Below are 27,877 nucleotides of genomic sequence, written 5' to 3'. Positions count from 1 at the left end.
ACAATCATGACGCAGACAATGAATATAAAAATGCAAACAATTAGGACATAGAGATAAAATAAATACAATTAATATAAAAAATACAAACCAAATAATTATTGTACCTTTCATGCTCATCATCACAAGTTAATGAAATATAATCAGATTATGGCCTATGAAATGCAATATCTGAGACAAGAATACATGATATTAGCCAAATATTTAATGTATGTCTATGTATTTGTTTATACAGGAAATTGGACCAAGCCAGTTCTCAAAGTATCACCTAAGCACGTGGTTGTAGGTGGCACTGTTTCTCTTCACTGTGAAGCACCTAAAGAAATTCCTCCCATGAAGTTCCTCTTCTTCATCAACAATCAGAAATATCAAACACATGAAGGAGTTGCAGAAAATGGCAATTATCTTGTATATAACCATACTATTCAAAACATTAAGCAAAATAATGTCTGCTGTGCTGTAACTGGTAAAACATCCTGGAATACAAATGACCAGTCTTTCAGTGACAAAATGGACATTGAAGTGGTGGGTAAGTACAATTTCACAAGGTATTTTATTTCTTTCTCATTTCAGAATAAGAAAACTGATAATTATGTTTACTCAACATTGCTTTTATAGTTAGCTTAATGCGTGCATTTCTTTTTTCTCTTCAGTCCATAGTCTTAGTAAATATGGCTGTATATATTCTTCCCTATACGATTTGTATTAAATAAATATTTACATTTTATCTCTTAGAGGGATGACTGTAGCAGTGCAAGAAATATCAGGTAGTTAACTGACATACTAATATCAGTTGTAGGCATAATTCTGCATGTTAGTCAACAAAACACTTAAATTAGAAGAAAATAGCCAGTAAGACAGAGGGAAAGGATCACCACACCTGGTATAAACCTGCATGTGTCCAGTTGTATGAATTGTATAGCAATGTACTGCTGACTGTTTTTTTTAGTTTGCTAAAAATAAAAAAAAATTGACCATTTTGAAAGTCTAGAGGGAATGAAGAAACTGAGTGGAATTCTAAAAAAAAGTCTAGAATTTTTTCCAAATGCACACTTACTGCAAGGAAACTTTACTACTCGAAAGCTTATAATGGCAGAGACAAATAGGCCAATGATAACACATATCAGGTTAGATATCTCTCTCTACATTATTGTGCACCCGGACAATCCTGATCCAAATGTTCATGTAATTGTTTCTTAGGGGAGTGCAACCATATGAGAAAATATAACAACTTTAGCCTTTTTTTCATTCATGTAACTCTTTATGGATGACCCACCCACTATAATAGACAAGCATTGATTGTGCTGAACACTGTGTTTAGCAATTATTTAAATCATATCAGGCTGACATTTATTTGCATAGATCCTTATGCATAATCACATTTGTACGAGTGGAATTTGATGAATATATTTTGGCTAAGCACATTGGATTAAAGATTGAATTAAAATCTTTTATAATCATCTTTTATTAATTTGACATTCTTGTTTTCTTCTGAGTCCTTCCATTATGTTATGTTTTGAATCACTTTGCTCTCACTCTGAGCTAAAATATACATAGCAAAGAGTTCTTTAATATATGTTGGAATCTGCACTGTGGCATTCATATACTGTCGTATAGAATTACTGTCTTTTGTGACAGGCGCTTATCATTGTGAGGATAAGTGCTGGTACTTTATTTATAAATCATTGTACCACTGGTGTGTGTACACACTGCAGACATGGTTTCATTTTGTTATTGTTTGCTGTGTCATGTAGCTGTGCAGCATTCCAACAAAGAAATAATAACGTTGCCAATTGTTGTAATATACTTACTTCAATGTTAAATGTAACAATGAAGTTAGGATATAAAGTAGGTGGCGTGGTGGGAATAGTCCCTAAATAGAAATATGGAGGTGAACACAGTGTTTGTGTTTATGATTTTGTTAAAATGTACTTCTGTTTTCATCTGACCAGTTTTCAACTGACTTTGTGTAACAAAATACTCTATTAATGAATCTTGGTTTGGAAAATAGTACTATATCCAGGCTTATCACTTAAGTAACATGCTTTTATATTTTCATTAGCATTTAACAACACTTTCCCACTTACAGTAGTGTGCTGTTGCTAAAGTAATTTTCAGAGCAAGCTAGACTAACTTGGTATCACTATATCTTTGGGGCTTAACTCCATATGAATAAAATCTTCATAAAGGAAGCTGGAAACATCCTATTGATAAAATTGCAATATGCTTGTAATAGTTTAGAAAGCTATGCCAGGCCCAGTCCGTATGCTAGCTAAGCTTTGTGACAGCTGTATTTTTCTCATGTCACTATGACAACTTGATAATACTGATATTGTTATGCAAAATGGACTTTTAGCAACAGACACTTCTCGTATTCATTCAAATCACTCTGTGCACATTGTGTTGAAAAGCACTTGGTAAAAGCAGTGAGTTGCAAAGTTGCAAACATAGTTTGCACAGCCTTTCTTGACCAAGTTTCAACAAATGTGTTAGATGTGGTAGCCAGGGAAAACCAAAACAACAGCTGCTGCCAGTCCATTCCTGAAAAGGGAGAGCTATATAATGAAGAAGTCCCTTGTCAGTGATGACACCTCCTGGGCAGTCACTCCATGTCTCACAGGGGTAGAGCCCTTAGTGTGACCCAGGGGACCAGGGTTCATTTAGTGACCCTGGCACTGTAGCAGCTAAGCAGGGAGGGAAAGGAGTGAAGAGGCAGATCCTGTTTCATCTAATTTGTGAGTAGGGAGGGCAGCAGGTGCTCAAGGAGCTTATAAAGAAGTTTTATATCTCTGGTGAAGATTGCAGGCTCCATGTCCTGTGCTGGAGGAAGTGGTGTGGCTGTTTGGTGGCAACATCCTTTATGGAAGTGACCAGTGTGGACAATCTGTTGCATGTCCCACTCCAGCTTCATAAGCTGCAGGGCGGTGTGGAATGTAGGGGTAGGCAGAAAACCCATTGAACCACCCCAATGGATATCTAAATAATGTCCTATCCAGATCAAATCTCAAATGAAAGGAGTGATTGGCCAGGAGGTAGATAATGGTTGACAGACAGTGGAGGCAAAGAGTATGAAAAAGAAAGTGACACCTCCTTGATGAGTGTCCATGAGTTCCCATCACAGAACTCCCTGGAGGATGTACTGTCTGACCCAGCCTTTAAAATAAATATTGTGGGTACTCAGTACTTGGGTGTTTGTACCTCTCATTATGCACCACCAGTGGACATCCAGTCCACTAATATCCAAACCCCAGAATAATGTCTAGATACATAATCCCTGTAGAGTTGAAATGAGACAAGCATTATCTGTGCCTCTTGCTCATCTCACACTGGCACCCAGCTATCTGGAGGCACTCAGCATTCCAGATGCTTCTGTAGACCTGTAACTGTTCAGGTGAGCATGTCCAGACCTCAGTACAAAATGATCACCAAAGCAGAATAAAATGATGGTGCTCTGACACCTGTTATAAACGGATAGGCCACCACACACAAGGTATGCTGTTCATGTTGGACACACAACCACATCCTGTACCCCTCATCCCTGCTGTGAATCCCTGCAAAACTGTTAAAGATAGAACATATGAGCTTTGCAGTGACCTCTGATTTGCTGATGCAAACTGGAAAATGTGATTCCATAGCATTCAAATGAGGTTTATTAATAAGGTAAGGCATAACAGAACCTCTACATAACAACATTCTCAGTAAGGTCCTGTTCAATGGGTAAATATGGTAGTTGGCTATGGCTACATAACTGAGGCCTACCAGTACCATGTCATGAACATGTGTGACCAAGCACAGTGACAGGTCAATGATGTAGAGACTACATGCAAACAACAAATGAATGTTCCCCAAAATAACTACTGACAGTCACTGAATTTTTTCTCATGTCCTTAGATAGCCATGTCTCCAAATCCTTTGCTTCAAGCAGTGAAATTTACACTGATACACTTTCTCATACACAGAAGGGTGTTAACTGCCATGTCCCCAAATGTTCAAATCCTGTTTTGCATGTATGTTCCTTTCCATTGATAAGATTTCCATGCCCACCTAGACAAGAAACATCTGCAGTGTTATCCATTGATGACAAGCTTGTTATGTTGCATGTGCACGCATGCCTTTCAACAATGGCAATGTATCTGTGCATGGAGTATGTATACATACGTGCCACTGACATCAGCACTCCAGAAGCAGAGTCCAATATACATGTTTTAGTGTGTCATGGTGCTATGCGTACAGTGCTGATGTTTTCAAGTTTACATATATGTCATAGTTTCCTTTTAGCATCTGTATCATGGGCATAAGTAGTGGTGATGCCAAACACTAGTACTGACTGTAGGAACGTTCCAATATACACATGTAGACATGTGGTTGTACATCATCAGTGAGGGTGTTCCATGATCATACAATGAGAATACCAACCACAGCACTAGACACAGCACCCTCCTGTGATGACCAAACAACACAAGTATTCTAAGTTACATGGACTGGGGAACACAGGGCTGCAGAAGTTCTCTGTGGACAATGTTTGCAGTGGTAGGAAATCTGGAGAGAGCAGTCATCTCAGCCCATCACATGTTGGTGAATAAGGCCCAAATACATTAGGGAGAGAAAACTGATAACAACCATTCAGGCAGGGGATCAGGACATGTACAGGTACAGGATGTATGCTTTACCCTTAACTGTACAGATATACCTATAGATATGCTAGTATAGTCTAATAATCATCTGCAGTGTTTGATCAGTAGGTCTTCTTCCAAACTCATTGAGATCCCTCTTGCTGTACCATGTATTCTGGTCCCCATGTATTCCTTGCTTGTCATGTTCAGTTATCTATGGTTCTTTGGGTCAGTCTCTCACTCCTGAGACTGGAAAATCACCATGCATGGTTATTATCATTTTGTGCAGCACTGAAGATCATCTGGGCTTTTCTTGGGTGTGCACTGCAGAATACCCCCACATATCCAGACACATAAATCAAAATTTCAACCACTTAGACAATCACTTCATCATGTTCCCACTCTGTCCATGTGTTAAGTTGTATGATTCCTGTGCAAGCAATAGAGGATGGAGAATGGATGTCATTGCCACTTGCTGCAGGGATTAACTGTTGCATGCTTTAAAACATAGAGTTAAGGACCAGTTCTGTTGTTCTTTTCTTTGCTCTGTCCAACACATATATACAGTTTTCTTTTTTGGATGTCACTTCAGGATGTCATACATGATAAATATGTGCTGTAGGGCACAGGTTTTCCATGTAAAGCTATCATGCACACTGCCAGGAAATGATGTTTTGATCTATAGGATCAATATATCTGCTGCATATATGGTCTAGCTGCTGACATTATGCCACTCCTTCAGGATGAGATACCTGTCACCTTCTATAAAGATGGTGACTTTACGGTGATGTGGTACAAACTATGGTCCATAGTGGGCAGGGTTGTTGTGCCCCCTCATTCATCTCTTTCTTAACTGTGTGTTATTTAACTGATATTGACAGGAACTTTATGCAGTTTTCAATTTCATGACACATGACAGTCAGGAGACACTGACATGACAGTCAGGAACTTGTTCAGGATGTGAAAGGCTGTGATTTGGGAAAGTTCTGTTTTGCCAGTGTACTTCTGGAATGTCTCATATGTAGCTCTTGAAAACCACCAAAGTGCATAAAAAGCACAGCCACTCCAGTAAAAATAATAGTTATTAAAAATAAATATAGATTAAGCGCTTTTGTCAAGTTAATTCACAAACTTCTTCAGAATCAAATCAAACCAACATAACACAGCAATTTAAACTTCCCTCCTTGTGATCACATGGCTTACTATGCCAATAAGAAATATTCAACAATTAAATAACAATCAACTCAAAGAAAACTTAGTAATTATAAAATAATCTTTATATGTTCTTAAATAAATACTATACATATCTGGATTGTAATTAAAACCCTAAGTATGTGAATAAACCTGACCTTATGAATTAAAAATATAAAACCTTGTTTATACTTTGTATGAATTAAGTCTTAAAATGCTAGGTATATAAATCTGTTCATTAAGACCCAGTGGAACACAGGCATTTAACTTCAGCTGCCATAAAGTCTCCTTATGTTCTATCAAATCAGCCCATGGACCACACCCCCAAACCCATGGATATAGTATCAGTACCAACCATGCATGGACAATGTGCTGATTTGATAGAACGTAAAGAGATTTTATGGCAACTGAGATTAAATGCCTGTGTTCCACCATTGTAAGTCAACCCCCACAACTAGTTAAATGATCTAATGGTAACTGTGGTAGTATGGGCTTAGTGTACATTGAAATATGTTCACAGTTTTATATAGGGAAAACAGAAAGATGTTTTAGGAAATGTATATATGAACATTAAATGCAATTCAACATAAAAATTCCAACAATGCCCTTTACAAGCATACCACTTGCTGTAATTTCAGTGGGAAATTTAATTTGGGATTATAGAGATAGTTAGGAAGAATCCAAGGGGAGGGTGTTGGGAAAATGACCTTGCCCTGAAAGAATTTTATTGGCAGCTTAGATTAAACATGGCTACCCTACCAGGGTTAAATGAACATATCAATTTGAAACCAGTGTTAAGAAAGAGATCCCTACAGATTTAGATATTCATAAGAAGGGGTAAAAAAATTGTTGGGAAGGTTGAAACTCACTCTTCAACACGTAAGACTATTTATTTTTTGTCTACTGTTATATTTCTGCTTCCTGTGTTCATGAAATAATATGAGTATAGTATTTCTAATAACAAAAAAGAACAAGGACTACAGTAAACATTTTTATAGTACAAACCGTTTTTAATGTTTTGTTTAAATGTATGTTATTTGAAGTCTTCTTATTAGGGTGAAGAATGCCTCAATAATTATAAAAACTATGCACATATTAAGTGTCACAGATTTAATTACTGTTGCACAGTGAAAGAAAGTTTTTACTGACATTTTAAAAATGGGAAAATAGTGAAATACATGGTTTTATTGGAGAGGTGATTAGTCATATGATGGCTAATTAGGTTATAAAAGCATGAATTTAAATGGCTGTTTTGTTCTGAAGAAGTCTCTGACTACAGAGATGAAAGCACTTAACTTTTGGATAAAGTTTCGTATTGATTTTAATCTGGGACATTTTTATTTCTGGACACCACTCTATTAGTGAGAGTTTATGCTTTTTTGGTTCTTGCTGAGCTTCACGAAGTTGCTGGTATTTTTTAAAAAGTAAAGACATTGTTAATCGTGCAGGTGCAAAATTAAACTTGAGTTGGGCATTCTTTTACAGCATACCATTCTCACAGACTGAGAGTATCATCTTACTGTCAGCTCATAATTAAAAAGATAATTAAATTTCAGAAGCATTCGCTACTTCATTGATATTTATATACCATAATCAGAAATACCATTTAAAATCTATAAAAGCTTCTCAGATTTTGCCTGAATCCTTGTTTGCTCTTAAACCAGACAGATTTATATATGTACATTGTTTGTGATTTTGCTTGATATATACATTTATTAAATGTTTATGTTGCATTCCCAAGTCTTCAAGCAAGAATCCTTGTTGATGTATCTGTTTTGCCCACAGGCTTAAGTTATACCTTTATTAAATAGAACTGTGGCTTTTAATTGAAGAGTAGATTCCATCCTTTACATATATGCATTCTTTATATAACTATTTGACTGAATTGATTGGACCTTAGTTTTGTGGTTTCAGATTGAAGGAAGCACAGTTATGTTCATATTTTCTTTACTTGTCATAACTTTTCTTTCCTACTGTAACACTGCAGGTTTGATATTGTGCACATTTCTTGTAGTGTTCTGCCCCTGATGTCATTCAGTCATACTTTATTACTTTTAACAATGGAGAAGGACTATAAGGTAATTTACTGAATATGGGGGCATAATACTGCTTTTATTCTTAAGAATTTTAGCTTGCTAGAGTAGAAATTTGCATGTTCATCTTTTAAATATGGTTTATGGTGTTTTACTGCCCTCTAAATATGGTTCATAGATTCATAGGTTCTTGCTAAGCAAATGGTAAAAGAAGGTGATTGAGAAACTCAGCCACATCACCCAATAATGATGGGAGAGACTGACAATGTCCCCATTAAGTAGATTTTCTCCACATATTCCAAATGACTGTTTTTAAACATTGGTATGGAATTATTCCACTTGGTAGGTAATGGCAGCCTATTTCAGAAACAGGAAATACATTAGGTTAGGTATTTGTCTCCAAGCTGATGTGGTAGTATAGGTTTAGGTCTACAGAATGGGTGTTTGCTTCACCTCTGGTTGTGTTTAGGTGTAGGAGTTCAGAGTTCTAATATATTCATAGGACAGAAAGGTAAGCAGAAATCATACCTCAGCACTCTGTATGTCGCTAAGCAGAGACAGAGCTCTTAGTCTACTAGAGTAGTTAAGGGTACTAAGCCCTGAGATCCTTTAGATGAGGAAAGTCAGTCTCTCAGTCTGGTTTAAGTGTTTGTTGAGGTAGATGCTGAAGGGTGTATTGTATATAATAATGTGCCTAATAAAGGATGAATAAAGTGGGACTGCAATTTCTTTGAGCTTTGAAGACATAACCTTGAAGGATAAGCTATACAAGGTAGAAGGATCTTCTAACCACCGCAGAGATTTGTTGATTAAAGAAGAGTCTGTTATCAACAAACATACCTAAGTTCCTGATGACTGTGTCAAATTTAAGTGGAATGTTGCCTATGCAGTAAGCAGTAGTGATGCTAGATTTACCAAGGGAAATTGTACTGTATTTCTTGACATCAAAGGTAAGGCCAAGATTAATATGCCAAGCACATTTGCACTCCAGAGCTTGCTAGAAAACTTAAATGTTAGAATTAAATTTAATATCTACCCCAGTGTGTAATCATCAGCAGTCTTAGTCAGCCATGATCCCTTGTTATCAGCTTTTATGTCACAAAAATATCTATTAAAGAGGAGGGGACCCAGGACAGAGCACTGCGGGACACCACTGGTGATAGTTTACTGCCTAGAGCAAATACTCCAACCTTGATGGTATGGGTTCTGTCAGAAATCCAACTACCATTTGTAGATTAATGATGGGTTGGGAAAGTTCGTCAATAATCCCAGCATTATGGATAATGGCATTGTCATGGTCCATATAAGCAATGGGACTGTATGTCCCTTATCCATGGCCTCAGTAACCCTTTCAGAGAAGTTATTCAGGTTTGGCAGGCATGAGATTCCGTTTATAAAGATGAATCAGTATGTATTCAGGGACATAAGATCATTTATACCGCTGTGTATTTGTTCAGCGTTAGTATGTTCCATAGCCTTGTTAGTTTTGTTCCAGAAGTCAAAATGCAACTAAAGTCTGTTTAAAGTTATGTGTTATCTTAAACAGTTTCTGAACATGTTATAACCTTTGTTTTGCATGATTTAACAGTCAGTTCTTTTTTAATTTAACGTGAGCTCTGCACTACTGTATATACTATAAGGTAATACTATACCAGCTATCATTTACTAATATGGTAAATTCTCTTTCCAGATCCAATTTCCAATTTCACCCTGGAGGTATTCCCTTCTAATCGACTTAATGAAGGAGATTCCTTTAATATGACTTGCGCACTCACATGGAATTTATTAGAAGCAAAGCCAGAAATAGATATTACAAAAGATAATGTACTGTTACATAATACTTCCAGTATCAGAATTGGAAAGCTGTATGGAAGGACTTTTTCAAAGAATGCCTTTGTTACTGACAAAGGACATTATAAATGTAAAGTGAGAATTAATGGAGTAATGCAGTACAGGGAAGATTTTATTTTTGTGGATGGTAAGTTACTGCTTGATTTTTATTTGTAACTCAGAAAGTGACAGATATGTTTTAAACATTTTATTGAATGTTGATATCATTTGAATAAACATCAGCAAATTGTAGGATCACTGCAAACTTTGCTCCCAGTGCAAAATCTAAAGTTTTACTCCAAAGCTGATATATCCAAGGTCCGATTACTATAAGCTACAGGGAAAATTACTTGAGTGTTGTATTCATTCTGGCATTCATGGTTCCAGCGGAGGTTTCCGAAGTAGAGGAGGATGTGTTAGTTAGACAGAAACATTTTGTGGTGTCCTGTATTGGAATTTTAGAAATATATTGGGAATGCATACTGAAGTGAAGCATTCTGGGCTTAAATATAATCTGGGTAAAGTGAAAAAAGAATATTCTGTTTTCTGCTCTAGGTTTTGCTTTCCTGTGAGCACAAACTGATATTCCAGAGAAGGAACAGAAATGACTAATTGACTAGAGGCAGTAGTCATTTAAGAACACCAAGGCATCCAAACTCAAATGTGCAGTTAAATACACACATAACAGAACAATGACCTTATTTAACTCATTAGATACTACGACTGCCTCTCAGAGTATTTCAGGCTGGAAAGACACTAAATGTTAGGATACTTGCATCTGAGAGGCAGTGTATGTTACTTTCCTATGTACACCAATGCCCTGTATAACTATTCACGCAGTTGTAAAGAATTGGCTGTAACTGACTAGAATAAAACCAGGTCTTGCCGAAAAAACAAGACATCCTGGTGGACCCCTAGTATAAACAGGCTATATAACAACAGAAAGAAACTAATGTCCCAGAACAAGAGGGAACTAGCTCAACAGAGAAAGAAATCCATCTGTAACTTAAACAAACAAATTAGAAATCTTGTTTAGTCTTCCAAAGCTAGTTACAAAGAAAAATATCCTCCCTAGCTAAGGATAATCACAAGGCATTCTTTAAGTACCTGACTGAAACCTAAAAGGGAATATCCAGCTATGTGCTTAACTGGTTGTGGATGGCACCACCCATACTCAACCGGAGGTAATAGCCAATCTGCTAGTTCACAGATTTGGAGCAAAATTCACCCCCTGGCCCCCCTAATTATCCCTCAAAGTATACCTGCCACCATTCCTCAGCCTGTTATCTCAAGAGAGCAGGTCATCTTGGTGCTCTCCAAGGCCAAAAACAAGGCATCAATGGGACCAGACAACATTCCAGGTTGCCTTTATAACAACTTAGAACATGAACTAGAAGACCCTCTTGAATCCCTGTTTAACCACAACCTGTGAACTGGCTATGTTCTGGTGAAACGGAGGACAGCAACCGTAATCCCTCTGCACAAAGGGGGACCATCAACCGACCCTGGGAGTTATAGGCCCATAAGCTTGACTAGCCTCAACTGCAAGGCCATGGACAGAGTCATCATGGACCTTATTAAAAAAAAAACAAAAAAACTTGCTATGGTGGACAAATCAATGATTTTCCAATAGATAAAAACTGAAATGTTAAGCACTTTCATTCCTTGCAATGGAACTTCATCAGAGCACTAAAACCAATAAACACAACCCACTTTTAAATATCTTGTACTAATATCACATGTTAAAATTAGCCCAATCAGAATTCTTAAACAATTAAAGGACAGCAATGGGATTCTGTTATTAAATGCTCAACATTTCTGTCCTTTTTCTACATATTTACTGTCCCTGCTATGAATAAATAATACAACATTTAAAAAAAACTTTTATCCCACCCTGGAAAAGCTTGCTGCAGTCTCCAATGCATTGATGTCATTAAGGCCAGTGAATACAGGTAGTTTTCTGGCCAATTCCCTCCCCAAGCTGACATCGCCACAGTTGTCCTAAAAATCCAGCCATGCTATGATGTCACAGCTCTCTGGTCCTTCCCCTCTCCATACAGAAAATAAAGACTAGAACAAGGAAGAAGCATGTGAGTCAAGTCTCCTGCTGTGAGCTGTCAATCACAGCAGGTAACACCTCAAATTACCCTTAGCACTTTTCACGGGGAAGTTAGGTGTGAAGGGGGATGGGAGATGAGTCAAGCTAGTATAATTCAGGCTGCACAACTGACTGCAATTTAGCCATTCTAAAAAGAAGCAGCAGTTAAAAGCACTTTGAAAATATGCACTGTTTGTGTTTTAAGTAGTCATTGAATGGCATGAAATGTTACTTAAAACTAACTGACTGAAAGGCAGCAGTGTATGCATATAAAATCAATGCAGTGACAGGAGCTTAAGGAATAAAGAGGCCTGTGTGATATATTTTTTTTACAGACAAGCACTGTATTGTGGGATGCCTACAGGCAGATTAAACAAATCAGAATTACTTCAAGATGCCAGACCCCATGTGGTCAGACTCAGAAATTACATATAAAAATATTTAAAAACCTGTTAATAGTCCCAGAGTTGTGTCAAAATATAGAAAAAAAACAAACCATTCTGAAATAAACATTTTTTTTTTAGTCTGTGGGTGTGGTACTCCTTTAAATTGATCTAAATACTAAACCAACTCATAACTTATCCAATCTCTTCCTTAATTATATTCCATAATATTTTAATTTCAAAATAGAATTAATGGAACATGTTTTATTTAACCCTGAGAAACTAGCTGCATCCAACTTTAACTACCATTTAAGCTCACAACTTTCTAAATGTTCTTCAACAATCATTCACCATGGATCACACACTACCTGTTCTAATCCAAAAAAAAAAATCAAAACTATGTTCGCTCCCTTTCTCTAAATGCTTATATAAAGCATTAATACTCTTATTTTTATGAACTTTGTAAAGGTGTTCATAGACATGCTTCCTTAATTTCCTACTGTTTTTTCCCCACATAAAATGCAGGGCATAATTTATATTGAATCAAATAAGCCACCATTCTTGAATTTCAGGTAAAACTACCTCTTGTATTAATAATTTCCCCTCTAACTTTGATAATATTTTTAAACAAAATGAAGGGCAGTGCTGACACCGACCACACTTATACATACAGTTTGTTTGTTTGTTCCCTCATTTCTTGGGGATAATAGCATTCCCTTTTTCTAAATAATTTTTAAATGACTTGTTTCTCTTATAAACCACACATGGTTTTCTCCCACTCTGCCCGTTACATCACTGCTTTCATTAAAGACTGACCAGTTTTTGTGAACATCCAAAATTAAACCACTATCCAAAGTAAATGTAGTAATAAAACCTTATTATGATCACACTTGAATTTTGATAGTAGTTTTTTTATACCTGCATCATTCACTCCCCTGATTCCAACAATTAATGGTACATAAAATCTGTTCCCTCTCTTGACTACCACTTCATCCTTTAGTCCATTAACAAAATCCAGTGGATAGCCATTTTTACAAAGCATATCAAATAATATATTACATTCCTTATAAAATACTTCCAATTCAGAAATTATCCTGGCTAATTGAACTAGTTGCCCTGTAACTAAAGTTTTTTTTTTTGGTGTTTAGGGTGCCAGCTATTATAATGCAGAAAATAATTTGAGAAGGTCAGTTTCCTATGTATACACTAGACCAATGTTTTTATTTTTATAATCTTTTTTAATCTCTGTGTCTAAATATACTATTATATCCTTATTCAGGTTGTGGGTAAATTTTAAAATATCAACAATATTGTTAATATACCCAATGAAATCATCTAATCTGTCATGTGTATCAATCCACAGTATAAAAATATCATCCAGAAATCTGTATATAAGGACCAGGAGTCTCTAAATTCCTGATACATCAGGCATATAGTTTTCCAATGGGCCATTAACAAAATTAACAAAAATGGGGTAACACGCCGCTCCATTGCTACACCAGTTTTTTGTCTAAATAATTGTCTGTCAAAGTAAATAAAATTGTGTTTTAAAACCATCTTCATGAGTGATGCCACTACATTAATTTTACCAGAGAACAAAGATGTGCAAGCACTAACACATTACCCAAACCATTCCAACCCAATCCCAGGAGGGATAACTGAATATGAATCTTTCATGCCTATAGTTAAGAACACTGCTTCCAAATTAAAAGTTACTTCACTCATCCTGCTCAAAAACTTCCAGGAATCTCTACAAATATATTTTAATTTCTCCAAGCTGTCCTTTAAAATAGCATCCAAATATTTAGCAATGAAATAGGTTTTGGACCTAGTTGCACCCACAATATTCCTTAAGGGTGGGTTATCAAAAGACGTATATATTTTGGGAATACCAAAAATAGATGGTAAAACCAGCCTATCACTGAACATATAAATATTATGAGACACCTCCTCATAGGTGTCCTCCATAAGTAAGGTGCTCATATGGTTAGAGTAATCTTCTTTGTTCATAATAACCAACCCTCTCCCCTTATCCATTTTCATAACTCTCAAACTACCTTCACTGCAGGTTTCATTCAACAATTCAAAATCAAATCTAGCTATATTATGAAACTTACAATGACTTGGTCTATTCAAAATATATCTGATATCTAACTCACTTAACTTTTCAAACATATGCAATATATGATGCAAAAGAGGGTTGAAAATACTAGGCCTACATGGACCTATGCTTGGTAGAATCACACTGACTGCATTAAGCCAGAGTGATAAATTCAAGTTTCTAACATACAGTTTCAAATCAATCAAAACACTGGCCACATTTGATCTGGTCAGAACAAAAGTCAACCCTGTGGATAAAACATTCACATGGGCACTGCCTAAGTCCCTTAAGGAATAGTTGTACACTTTAAAATTCTTCGTGTCATTAACAACAATCTTTACCAAGTCATTGCAATATTCCCCAACCCATGGGGCCAACGATAAACTCATTTCCTGTAATTCTTCCTCTTCAGGCTAGCACCCTGCTTCAAATAAGCATCCTCATTCATGCTGTAATTTTGGTTCACTGCCTTCGAGTTGTACCTCTTATTCATAATACATTTGGGCCTCCTCAATTCCAGTTCCCCAAGGGAGGGCTCAATAGCAGCCACTATTTGAGGATTATGCCACGTTATATCTGCTACGTTCTCAATTGTATGATTGCTGACTTCATTATTTACATTAACATGAATAAGAGGCAGATCTGGCTATACACTCCTCATAGCATAATCATCAGTGTTTCTCTTTAATTTGGAAATCTTTTGCTGCAAAATAAGTTTGTAGGTCTTGTCAGTACCAAGCAAAATACTCTGATATTTAGTTGAATAGTTTTCAAAAAGTAAATTGCCACAAATAGATGTGTTTAACGAATCTATCTCACCCAACAAATTATCCATCTGCAAACGATTATACTTAACAATCAACCACATGATCTCACACCCAGTCCTGTCAAAAAGTCCAAAAAGTTCCCAGTGAAATCAAAACCTTCAACCAACCCGTTAGGGTGCTTCCAAAGTCTGAGCCCTTTTGGGATTTGATTCCACTCCGCACATCTAGTCAAATAACTGTTCTCCAATTGTAATCTTTTATATTTAGACAGTTTTTTTTCTCAAATTCAGATAGCTGAGTGTTCACAGTCCCATAATTGTCTCTGTTTCTGTTTGTTCCAAAATCAAACCAGTTCTACATCCAATTGATGAACTAGTCACTAGTACCAACATAACTAACATTATGTTGAACACAGTTCTGAATTTTAGAAATATCTGGTATAGGTTATGTAAACGGTAATCCCAAAGAATCACAGGTACAAAAAACTCTACCAATGTTTGAACCATGTGAATGGGTACTGAAGTTGACATGCAAAACCGCTAGTAGTTGAATTAATTGTTGCAGTAATAACATAAGGTCTCCCACAGCCTTGCAATAATCCCAGCTGCCCAAAGGAATATTGTCAAATTCAGCACTGTCCACAGTAACAGAAGACATCACGGACATGAAACAAACCAGTGACCAGGCAAGTACCGTACTAACTCCAAAAAACTTGCTATGGCATACAAATCAACAATTTACGGTCGATATAAATTAATTTTATTAAAATGTTAAGCACTTTCTTTCTTCCCAAAGGAACTTCATCAGAATATTAAAACCAATAAACACAACCCACTTTTATATTTTGTACTAAAAACATATGTTAAAATTATCCCGATCAGAAATCTTAAACAATTAAATTCCTCTAAATAGTAAACCAACTCATAACTTAGCCAATTTCTTCCTAAATTATATTCCATTATGTTTTAATTTTAAAATAGAATTAATGGAACATGTTTTGTTTAACTCCGGGAAGCTAGTTGCATCCGACTTTAACTGCCACTTAAGCTCACAACTTTCTAAATGTTACACATTCATTCCCCGTGGACCACACACTACCTGTTCTAATAGAAAAATCTCAAAGCTATGTTCACTTTCTCTATATGCTCATATAAAGCATTAGTAGTTTTATTTTTACAAATTTCATAATGTTGTTCATAGATCGCTCCCTTAGTTTTCTTCTGGTTTTTCCTACATAAAATGCAGGGCATGATTTACATTGAGCCAAATACATCACCATTCTCAAACTGCAAGTAAAACAGCCTCTTGTAGTAATAATTTCCCCTCTAACTTTAATAACATTTTTCAGCAAAATGTAGGGACACTGTTGGCACTGACCACACTTATATATACCCTTTACTTGCTTGTCCCCACATTTCTTGGGGATCATAACAATCCCTTTTTCTAAAAATTTTTTAAATGAATTGTCTCATTTATAAACCACATTTTTTTCTCCCCCCATACCCAATACATCATTGTTTTCATTAAAGATTAACCAATTTTTGTGGAAATCCAAATTAAGCCACTATCCAAACTACATTTACTTTACATTTACAAAAATGAATTCCAGTATTACATTTGCAGTTTGAACTAATGCTATTTAGCATTCTGTATGTGGCATAAAATGTAGCAGCTGTTTTTTTTTTGTTTACATTTCCAGTCTGAACACAAGGAGTTTAATAGGAAGAAGTCATTTAGGAAGGTTTGGGTGACAGAGGGTGGCTTGACAGCAACACCCAATTTGCAGTTGTCTGCAAACTTTGTTAGGCAGTGGTCTTGGCTCTCTGCCTGGAAATCTGAAAAGGAAATGCAAAAAGGAAAGACACCAAGTCAAGCAGATCAGAGTTTCTTTAATTCAGCAATCAGCTGTGCCTCTGTTGGGTAGCAGTGCTGTCTGATGCATTACAATCAGCAACCAGTTTCTTAGACACAGCCCAGTGATGTTAACATTTCTTTCCTTGGGGAGAATTTTTATTTATCAACAGTAGTTGTTTTTCAACTTGCAAACAACATATAAATTCTCCCTCTGGTTAACTGTCAATAGTGTTTGATATACTGTTGTCAGAAATAGTGTTGTCAGGCAGTGTGAAGTACTGTTAGAAGTTTTAAGAAAATATGATACTGGGACCAGTTTTTCATACTCACAAATAGCTGTACCTCTCTATCTATCATGTTCTCATACACTGCCCATCAATGTTAGGATTTTTTTCCTGGGTAGAATTTCCTGTATTTACAGCAACCCTTTTACCCCTGACAAATATCTATTATATCAAAGTTATAGCAATGACAGTGTGAAGGGGGGGGGGGGGTGCAAACAGTCAAGCTCAAAGATCGGAAGCTTTGAATAGATGCAGATTGGCCCATGCCTGGAGTTGCAAACATTCACATAATGTATTTAAGCAGCCAAAATTATGTCCTTGATACTTAAATGGCTGTCAGTGTGTGATGGCAACTAAGTATTATGATGTCTGCTGAAAGCCAAGAAATATTAGACTGTTTGCTTAAAATTAACAGCAGTTTCATTGGTGCAATGTACAAAAGAGGAAATAGATTAAGAATGCTTTTATGAATCGTATCTCTCGATGGAAGTATATATGATGCAAACAGAAAACTGATCCTTGTAGAATTCAGCATGTTAAGGGTAACTTAAACAAATATGGATTTTTACTGCTGTCTGGTTTTAATTCAAAAGATAAGAGGTAACACAGCCAAGGACTCAGGATGTAAGTGTCGTAGGTATGAAATGTTCAATCAGTATTCAAAGATCAGTGGTATCAAATGCTGTGAAAATGCCCCTAACACCTTGCAGTGGGAGATGCTGCCCCCTTTGCCACACACTAGCTATGTTTAAGCAAAGTGAAGTGTCTAACAGCTTTTAAAGCTCCTCATTCATTAGAGGGACACTTTGTTTATTCCTTGTCTCTGTGTGGCAACACTATTTTACAAAATTCCAAGCTATACTGCACTTCACATTTTTTTCTGTAACTGGTAGTAGATAAAACAGATAAAGCTTCATACACTACAAATACTTATGACTGGGTCTTTTCAGTTATAACTCAGTTGTTATGTGTTCACAACATGGATGTCTAGAATCATCTCTCAAGCATTACTTCACTCCACTCTTGAGGCAAATTTCTTGACATCTATGTGTCGAACACATAACAGCTTGGTTATGATCACAGAACTGATCATAATCCTCTATATGTGGGCTGTCAGACTGCAGAATGATATCCCAAGAGTTCTACAGCCCTGAAAGGACAGCATCTAGATATAATCATATTTTGGTTAGATGAGAACTCTGATAGAGAATCAACTAATTTTTATTGGCTATCATAAGTATATAATCTCTCTATCCTTATACAATGACTCTGAGGCATGTTATCTCCTCATATCACCTTTCGTGTTCATTTTATGCATGCCACATAAATAATTTTATGCATTTGAAGTTAGAATGCTTCTTATAACAAAGAGAGCAATGAGCATATTAAAAGTTGACGTCATTAACTATGACTTTATTCCTTAAATATCATTCATTCATTTATTCTCTGATTTTCCACTTAATCCAATGCAGGTTCATGGGGAAACCAGGGCCTATCCAAGAACTCAGTGGGCACAAAGAAAGCCATCCTTAATAGGTTCCCCCCCCCCCACACACACACACACAAACACACAACTACAGATGATTTAGAGGACTGCTAGTTCACCTGCATCATATCTTTGGAATGTGATATTAAACTAGAGCTTCTAATGAAAACCCATGCAAACATAGGGAGGATGTGTGGACTCCGCAATGAAGAAGGTACCATAGCCAAGACAACCAAACACAATGGCCAAGCAATGATAACTACTATACCACACTTATGCCCACATTATATGAAAATAAAATGGTCGTATCATTTTATTTTTATATGAATGATGTAATTAATTATATGAGCATAAGAGATTTGTGTGCATTATCAGACGATTTTGTCACACATTTGTACATGAAGCACTTGGCTTCACCTTTGCCTCATTGTACACTTAAAGTAGACCTGCCATGTATGATTTACAAAAATTCCCTAAATTCAAGGCACCAGATAGGCTAATAAGCCACAGACTCAGTAATGATATATCACAGTACACATTGCAACACGATCATAATACTGTAAATACCTGATGTTCAGATACATTTGTTCCTGATAATATACAGCTTTTTTTCACAGGAAGAAGTGCCAGTGAGCTAACTGAACAGCATAGATCTCAGGTGTAGGTATCTCCCTGACACTGAAACAACTACAGCTTGCCATCACAGCAAAATCAGAATTAAAGCAACTGTTGAAACCAAAGGCAGGCCTACTTCATCAATAATTCAAAATCGTAGGCACAACAGCAGCAGAAACACCCTTCAGCAATAACAAAAAAAAAAAAAAATATTATCTGTATAATACAAAAAAATAGAAATAATAAAAAAAAACAAGAAAGCGTTTTTTTCAAAACAAATAAAAATAATAAAAAACAAGAAAGTGTTTTTTTCAAACTGTGTTTTTATGGTTCATATGCAGATGAATAGATGCAGCTAGAGATGTGCATGCTCACAATGACCCTGAATACACAGTGAACCATCAGCCATGATAAACTACTTCAAAATAATGCATTTATTCAGAAAAAAATTAAAAATGTATTGTATAATAATAGCAAGTCACTCTGGAGGGTGGATAATGCTGGACTTATACATTCTGGGATTAATTTATTCCCTCAGGCCATGTATAAATCCATTGCTATTAATCAGGCATCCACCTGTGATGCTGATCATCGCACAATGACTTGGGAAGCTGGATGGTCAGCCAAGTCGGTAAGCTTGAGCAGTACATGACCAGTTCACCTATCTAGGGGGTTGAAATAGGTCTTCTGTAACACAATACTGTCTAGCAGAGGCTATTTATGTACATTAGTATCTCAAAAGCATATGCTCATTATGAAAGGGACGGCTAATGATAACATGTCATGGCTGGAAATATTCATGGGCATGTGTTGTGATCATTGCACGGCAACACTGAGAGAAATGTCAGGGAAGATAGGAAACTTAATGATGAGTCAGGATGACTCCATCTCCTTTCTGTTCTCCCTGGAAGATGGACAATTGCTCTGCCAGCTGTGCTCCCTGGTTAGCAGCCCCTGTCTGTCTATAAGCTAGTAAAGCGAGGGGTGTTTAAGGGGAATTGGGAAAGAAAGGCTTTAGCACTAGCCAATATATTTACCTGAGCTGGGAGTGGGCAAAAAAAGTTATTTTAAGTTTGTTATTGGAAAAGAGACACTGAGTTATAGCAGTAAAACATTATATGGGATAAGTTTTACTCAACAGTAACATGGGACTATGACAGCTGGTTTTGTGCTGTGTGTGAAGGCAGTATTCCTGAGTCATTCTAGTGGAATTTATGGCGGCTGAATGTTTCACTAACCAAAATCACTGACTGGTTTAATTTAATCAGAGAGACTTTAGTCCGACATAAATCCTTCTTTTTCAAGAAATGTCTAATTAGTGTTCTTAATATCTATAACTTGCTGAGGGTTTTCTTTCCTATGAAGTATAAACTTAATATGCATGAAAACAAAGAAACGGACAAGTGATGGGGGTTTGTATATATGTGTAATGAAATGGACAAGTGACGGGGGTTTGTATATATGTGTAATGAAAGGGACAATTGATGGGGGTTTGTATATATGTGCAATGAAAGGGACAAGTGACGGGGGTTTGTATATATGTGTAATGAAATGGACAAGTAACGGGGTTTGTATATATGTGTAATGAAATGGACAAGTGACTGGGGTTTGTATATATGTGTAATGAAAGGGACAAGTGACGGGGGTTTGTATATATGTGTAATGAAATGGACAAGTGACGGGGGTTTGTATATATGTGTAATGAAATGGACAAGTGACGGGGGTTTGTATATATGTGTAATGAAGCGGACAAGTGATGGGGGTTTGCATATATGTGTAATGAAATGGACAAGTGACGGGGGTTTGTATATATGTGTAATGAAACGGACAAGTGACAGGGGTTTGTATATATGTGTAATGAAATGGACAAGTGACGGGGGTTTGTATATATGTGTAATGAAGCAGACAAGTGATGGGGGTTTGCATATATGTGTAATGAAATGGACAAGTGACGGGGGTTTGTATATATGTGTAATGAAATGGACAAGTGACGGGGGTTGTATATATGTGTAATGAAACGGACAAGTGACGGGGGTTTGCATATATGTGTAATGAAATGGACAAGTGACGGTGGTTTGTATATATGTGTAATGAAGTGGACAAGTGACTGGGGTTTGTATATATGTGTAATGAAACGGACAAGTGACTGGGGTTTGTATATATGTGTAATGAAGCGGACAAGTGACGGGGGTTTGTATATATGTGTAATGAAGCGGACAAGTGACGGGGGTTTGTATATATGTGTAATGAAGCGGACAAGTGACAGGGGTTTGTATATATGTGTAATGAAGCCAGTGCAGCTTCTAAAGTTAAAGGAGCTTTACACAAGTCAAACGAGTGGGTGACCAGCAGTGTGAACAGAAATACAGTTCAGTGAGAACTGCAGTTTTAAACTGATTGTGGTGATACGTTCCAGTTCTTTAAAGTAAGAGTAGGAAGTAATAGATAGAGGAAGTAGCAAATGTGTCCCAGGGCGAATTATTCCAGTTAATGTAACTAGTGAAGTAGGGTTTGCTATAAAATGTAGAGTCTATAGCTGTGTTGTGAAAAAAATTGTGCTACAGTGAAAGGAAGCCACTCCTTATGAAAAGTTCCAGTCCTCTGTGTGTGTGTGTGTGTGTGTGTGTGTGTGTGTGTGTGTGTGTGTGTGTGTGTGTGTGTGTGTGTGTGTGTGTGTGAGTGTGTGCGTGTGTGTGTGCATGCATGTGTGTTTTGTGTGTGTGTGTGCGTGCGCGTGCATGCGCGTGTGTGTTTGTGTGTGTGTGTGTGTGTGTGTGTGTGTGTGTGTGTGTGTGTGTTCTGTATGTGTGCATGTGTGCTTGTGGATATAATGTGTTTGTTGCAATGAGGGGAATGTTCTCAGAACTATCATATTAAAGGGGTGTGTGAGTGAACAACAGAAATTAGCTATCATGCATATATGGTGAGTTATGTTTCAGAAGTTATAAAGTTTTTGATAAATTGTGATTTCAGTGATGTTTTTCTTCTGGAAAAAAAATGTTGAGTCATTGTGGTTGATTTCATGAGAAGCTGGGTCATTTATACTGTTGCCAACATTATGGAGTTCAGGCATTCCAGTTACATCACTCCTTCACAGTCCAACCACTCTGCTTCTCTTTGTGTGTAATTCCATCCCAAGACTAGTGTTGTTAGAAATTACACAACGCAAGGATGTAAACTGAAACATCCACTTTGCACCCCTTGCTGAATATTTTAACACTAATGCTATTTCCCTATATTTCCAGTTGGAATATATAATATCACAGTGTGGGACATGCCTAAAAATGAAGACTTTATCTGCACTGATATAAAATGTACTTGCAGCTTATTTAAAAATATGCTTTCCAAAAGTGTTACTCCTTCATTGCTACATGCTTACTAACTGGTTAATTTTTACACTTTCATGACACTTAGCCTAATTTTCACCCAGTAAGCAATCCTGCATGCTGAGTGATAACATAATTTATAAACAAAAAAATAAATAAATAAATTTTAATAGCAGTAATATCCAGAAGCTGGGAAATAACATTTATATTTACTTATTCTTGACCTAAGAATCTGATCCCTTCAACAGCATCCTTAAGATCAATCTTGGAAGGACAGAAATAAAATTGACCATAACTTTTGCATTTCCATGTAATTAAACAATGGTTTGACTGCAAGCTGAATTGTTTTTCACTTGTTTGACCTTCTTCCTTTTGTCCATAATTCAGCATGGATGGATCTTCCTGAAGTAGGTGTGGCAGACTTTCCAGCTGTCCCTGTTCTCCTATTTTCAAGTCTGGTTTACCCCGCACAGAAAGTCCCTATTTTTGAAGTTATGTCCCTGTTTTCAGGCTTAATTTACCCCCTTCACACAAGTTTATGAATCCTCCTCATTACACCTGAATGAGAACACAGAAAACCACACTACATGACCAACATACTAGTGGCAAGAAGACAGACATCTTATATCTCCCATTTCTGAAGCGAAAATTAATGACCTTTTGTAGTAGACTTTTGCAGTACAGTTCATCAAAGTGTATAGATTTTACACTCTCTCTTTGATAATGTGCTTATGTTTTTCCCATCATTTGTGTTACTCTCTTTTTAAAACTGTATCTGAGTAGTATTCCACATTCTTTCTGGAAGCGGGAAAAGTTTTATGCTATTTGTTATTCACATTTTATGCTAATTAGATGTCCAGGCTTTTGACTGGACCTACTCTTCAAGGGCTTTCTTCCTATTTTCTGCGGGTTGAGATCTATGGACTACTGGTCCTAATCCCGAGTATGGTAAAACATTTACTGCCTTGTGAATTGATTCTACTTTATCTAACTACTTTGAATATTAGCTCAAATTATTCAAAAGACATTTTACAAAATATTTTCAAACATAATAGCAATGACAGCAACACTGCTGATACCTATCTAAAGAATGTGTGTTTCATACTATAACATCTTGTATAACAGTTTAATAATAATCACAAAGCTGAAATGTTCTCATTTTAAACAATATTATCCTTGTCTTGAGGTTAATAGTACATTATCCACATAGACTATTACCTGTTGTGACCTGCATTATTATTTAATTTTATTGATATTTATTTTAGTGTAATAATATTATCATCCTTCATGATCCATTTCTTAATAGTAGCAGCCATTGGCTGCTGCCATAATGTCATTGTATATTGTCCAACAAAATATACAAAATATAACAAAATAAGAAATAGATTTTTTGATATACCTATCAGACGTTTAAGTGATAATAAGCAATGTTAGCATTTAATTATTTAACCTTAGGTAATATAGAATATAGAATATTATGACTGATTATTGCTACGCATTTCAGGCATGGATGCTAAGAAACTCACTTTGAGAATAGAGTGAATTCACATTTGAGAGATGAGACTTGACATCCATGATAAGAACACATAAGTTGTTATGACGATAAGAACACATAAGTCATTATGATGATGAGAATACATAATAAGTCGTTATGACGATGAGAACACATAAGTCATTATGACGATGAGAATACATAATAAGTCATTATGACAATGAGAACACATAATAAGTCATTATGACTAGACAGATCCAGTTATAAGTCTTTGTAGTTCATGGAGCTTCATCTTAGTCATGAACTACAAGGTACTAAAGAAAGCACAGAAACATGAAATGTTTTATAGCTTTGAAAGTAGTAAAGCACAGCGCAGCCATACAGAAAATGGGCAGAAGCAAAGTGTCTGTCTGAACAATGAGTGGCTTTAAAAATTGTTGGACACTTCTCTCTGCCATACTCCTTTTGTTTGTGACAGTGAAGTGTTTACTAGTAAAGCTGTAAAAATGTTCAGACTCTGTTCTGTGGTGCCCTTATGTTGTAATGCTTAACAGTGCTGACAGCTGTTTAATGGTGCCTTGTTAAATACCTTTCATATGTTGGAAAGTTGTCAAAATTGTCTTTTTTCCAAGTTTAGATTATAATTGCAACACTCTATGCACTATATAATACTAAACATTATTCTAACTGTAAATGGAGTATAGGTAACACTGGACGTATCCCAAAGATGAGCATTGAAGGGCCAAAGTTAGCATTCAGACTTCTGCCTTTAGCTACCACTGTTATTCAGTTTTGCTGCCTTTGAAGTTGCATAAAACATGTGATGCATTGTTTTTTACGTATATAATTTTATATGAGGAAGGTAAGATATCCAGAAATGAGACTGTAAAATATTTTTCTATTCTTTAATAGGATACCCTCTTAATAACTGTTTTTCCTTATAATTTCACTAATTTTGAAATAATATAATTTAATAATAGTTTGTGTAAATGGTTAAAATCTGCTATACACGATTTCTAAAAAAAAGCTCTGAAATGGGGTTGCTTGACTGGGTAAATAGAGTCTTTTCAGAGGCAGTAAATCATACAGTTTAATTCACTCAAACTTGCTGCAACCCAAGACTTCAGTGGAATGTTTATAAAATTATATCCACCCCCCCCCAAAAAAAAAAATCTGGGTTCTCCATCAAATGTAGAACTGTTGGTCTCCTAAAAATGCTAAAAACACAGCTATGATTATTTAATTCCACAAGATCAGTGGCATGAACTATAAAGACATCCTTTCTCTGACTGAGCAAGTACAGAAATGTGCATAGGATTAGCATATACAAAGAACTTCTCTGCTTCCTGGTATGTGCAGACAGGGCCAGTCATAGGCCAATTAGACCTATTGGGCCCAATAAGGCCCCGCTCCTTCAGGGCCACCCCCCCCCCCCACTAGGCTGTGACAATATCATTGTACCTTATGTGACCCAGACATCTGCCTGCGATAAACTAAAACAAAGTTCAAAGCATTTTAATACTGGTATTCTTTCTTCCACAGTAGTTACAAATCTCATTAGTGGAACAGACAATGTTTCCCATCATTCACTGCACTAGTAATTAGCCCAGTATTATCAGTAAATGCAGTTTCATGTTACTCGTATAGGCTACTGTGTTAGCTGCTCACACTCCCCTAAGGGCCATTTGCTGTTGCTGAGCGCTCAAAACCATGTTCCACCCAAAGTTGGTCAGATTAGCCATCTGGTTTTCTGAACCACTGCAGTTACTGAATCAGAAGATTATAAGATGTGACTTTTCATGAAAACTAATAGAGAGATGATATGTTTTCTTTTGCTTTTCTTGTGAGGTTAATAATTGGCTGTCAGCAAATATAGTTACAAGAAATAACTGTGGAATAGTCAGCCTCAGAGAGTATGAAAACAAGCACTGTAAGCAGAAAGAGAAATGCTTGCACCAGTCACAGATAGGAGAGAAATAATCCCAGAGACGTGAAACATGATGTATTTGTCTTGTTTCTTGAGTTAGTTCTGTACTTATGCAATACTGAGTGACACTTCTCATCCAGGTATGGTTGGTTCACTAAACTTGCATCTGGTAGAAGGTTAAGGACCTCCAGATTCAAGAACAGTTTTTATCCAACTGCAATAAGACTCATTAATGCAGATATAAATCTGGATGTATCAGAACTATAATAGACTGTTACACTCTCATTCTTTTTTTCTATAAAGTAATTCTATTTATTTATTGCATACTATAAATTAATATATTCTCATTTAAGTGCAATTCCAGTCACTTCCTTATGTGCAATATCACCCAATCCCACCACTGTGTATAGTGTACTTTTCTATTCATGTGTTAATTATCTATTAGTCAGTATTGTCCAATGTAATAAATAGTGTACAAGCATGTGCGACAGCTGCTTAGATATTTAGTTTTGTACTATAGTTATTGTTTATTCTTTAATACCTCTCATGTCTGCCTTTTTGTGTTTGTTTTCTCCTGTAAAAGAGCTGACATTTGAAATTTTGTTTAGGTAGCACTTGTGTTTCCTAAATGACAATAACGTTTCTTTGAATCTTTACTTCTTCGTGGTGGGTACAGCTGCCTCTCTGCAGCTATTAACATGCTTGTATAGGGATCCTGTGAAGAGTTCTGCATAGACAACAGTGTTCTCAGGGTTTATGAGGGCTTGAAATGTTGCCAAGTTATCAGTTAATAGTAGGAAGTTAGCCTTAGAGTACTTCCTGAATATTCCAGGGTTACATGGGTGTCCAAGTCTTATTTTTACTTCAGAGGAGACCATTTTGTGGTCTGACCTTACCAGGGAAGACATTACACTAGGGGATGTGCAGCACTCTCCCATATTAGTTTGGACCAATTCCAGTATGGTTGCACTCCTGGTTGGTATATTAACAATCTGGTCCAGGGAGCTTGTGTTTAAAAATCCAGGAATCTCTGTGCCTGTGTGTTTGGTGTCATATAGGATTCACAGTTAATAGTGGGTAATTAAAGTCACCCATGAATATGGTATTGGGTTGGATGGTGAGTGCTTAAAATAAATTTAAATTCATGGTATGGGTTTTCTGGGTCATACAAGGGGAACTATAGTTTGCAAGGAAGTTGTATTGGATTTTGCCTGTGGCGATTTGGGCATGGAGAATTTCAAGTGCATTGTCCTGTATGACCAGCCTTGAAGTATATATAATTTTATATATCTATCTATATATATATATATATATATATATATATATATATATATATATATATATATATATGTATATGGATCCACTTTTTAATTTCAAAAGCCCAAAATCTTGACTTTCAAAATACAGATCCCAGAAAGTTGTGATTTTGGAATCTTGAAATTAAAAACTGGAACAAAAAAATAAATAAAACAACTAAAACAATGTTTTTAAAGGGAGGGAAGCCCCCCTGCATCCCCCATGTGGGGAGCTGTGCCCCTCACCCCCCCACTTAAATATATCAACTCCGAGAGCGTACTACAGCAAAGGGAATGGTAACGCTCCTGTTCCGCTTACCATTCTCTTCACTGTAGCGCGATCTCGAAGATGGTATATTTATGTTGCAGGGGGTGTGGGGGGTGCAGGGAGGCTTGCCCACCTGCAAAAACATTCTTTTAGTTGCTTTTTTCCCCCCACTTTTTAATTTCAAGATTCCAAAATCTTGATGTTTTGAGTTTGGTATTTCAAAACTCAAGATTTTGGTCTTTCAAAATTAAAAAGTGGACCTATATATATATATATATATATATATATATATATATATATATATATATATATATATA

The 27,877-nt window shown here is 36.3% G+C and overlaps 1 protein-coding gene across 1 annotated transcript in view; it reads left to right on the top strand.

Annotated features, from left to right (window-relative positions):
• Nucleotides 1–27,877, top strand: part of LOC122808479 (platelet endothelial cell adhesion molecule-like) — a 458,604-nt gene that overhangs the window by 313,465 nt on the left and 117,262 nt on the right. Inside the window, exons 4-5 of the mRNA XM_044079436.1 lie at nt 233–526; nt 9,525–9,812. Coding sequence (XP_043935371.1) covers nt 233–526; nt 9,525–9,812 — 582 coding nt within the window. The remainder of the gene's footprint in view (nt 1–232; nt 527–9,524; nt 9,813–27,877) is intronic.

The sequence above is a fragment of the Protopterus annectens genome, chromosome 8.part0 (genome assembly GCF_019279795.1).
Source record: "Protopterus annectens isolate FY-2018-M chromosome 8.part0, PAN1.0, whole genome shotgun sequence".
In the NCBI taxonomy this organism is placed as follows: domain Eukaryota; kingdom Metazoa; phylum Chordata; order Ceratodontiformes; family Protopteridae; genus Protopterus; species Protopterus annectens.
This window is presented reverse-complemented; position numbering and strand designations above follow the sequence as displayed.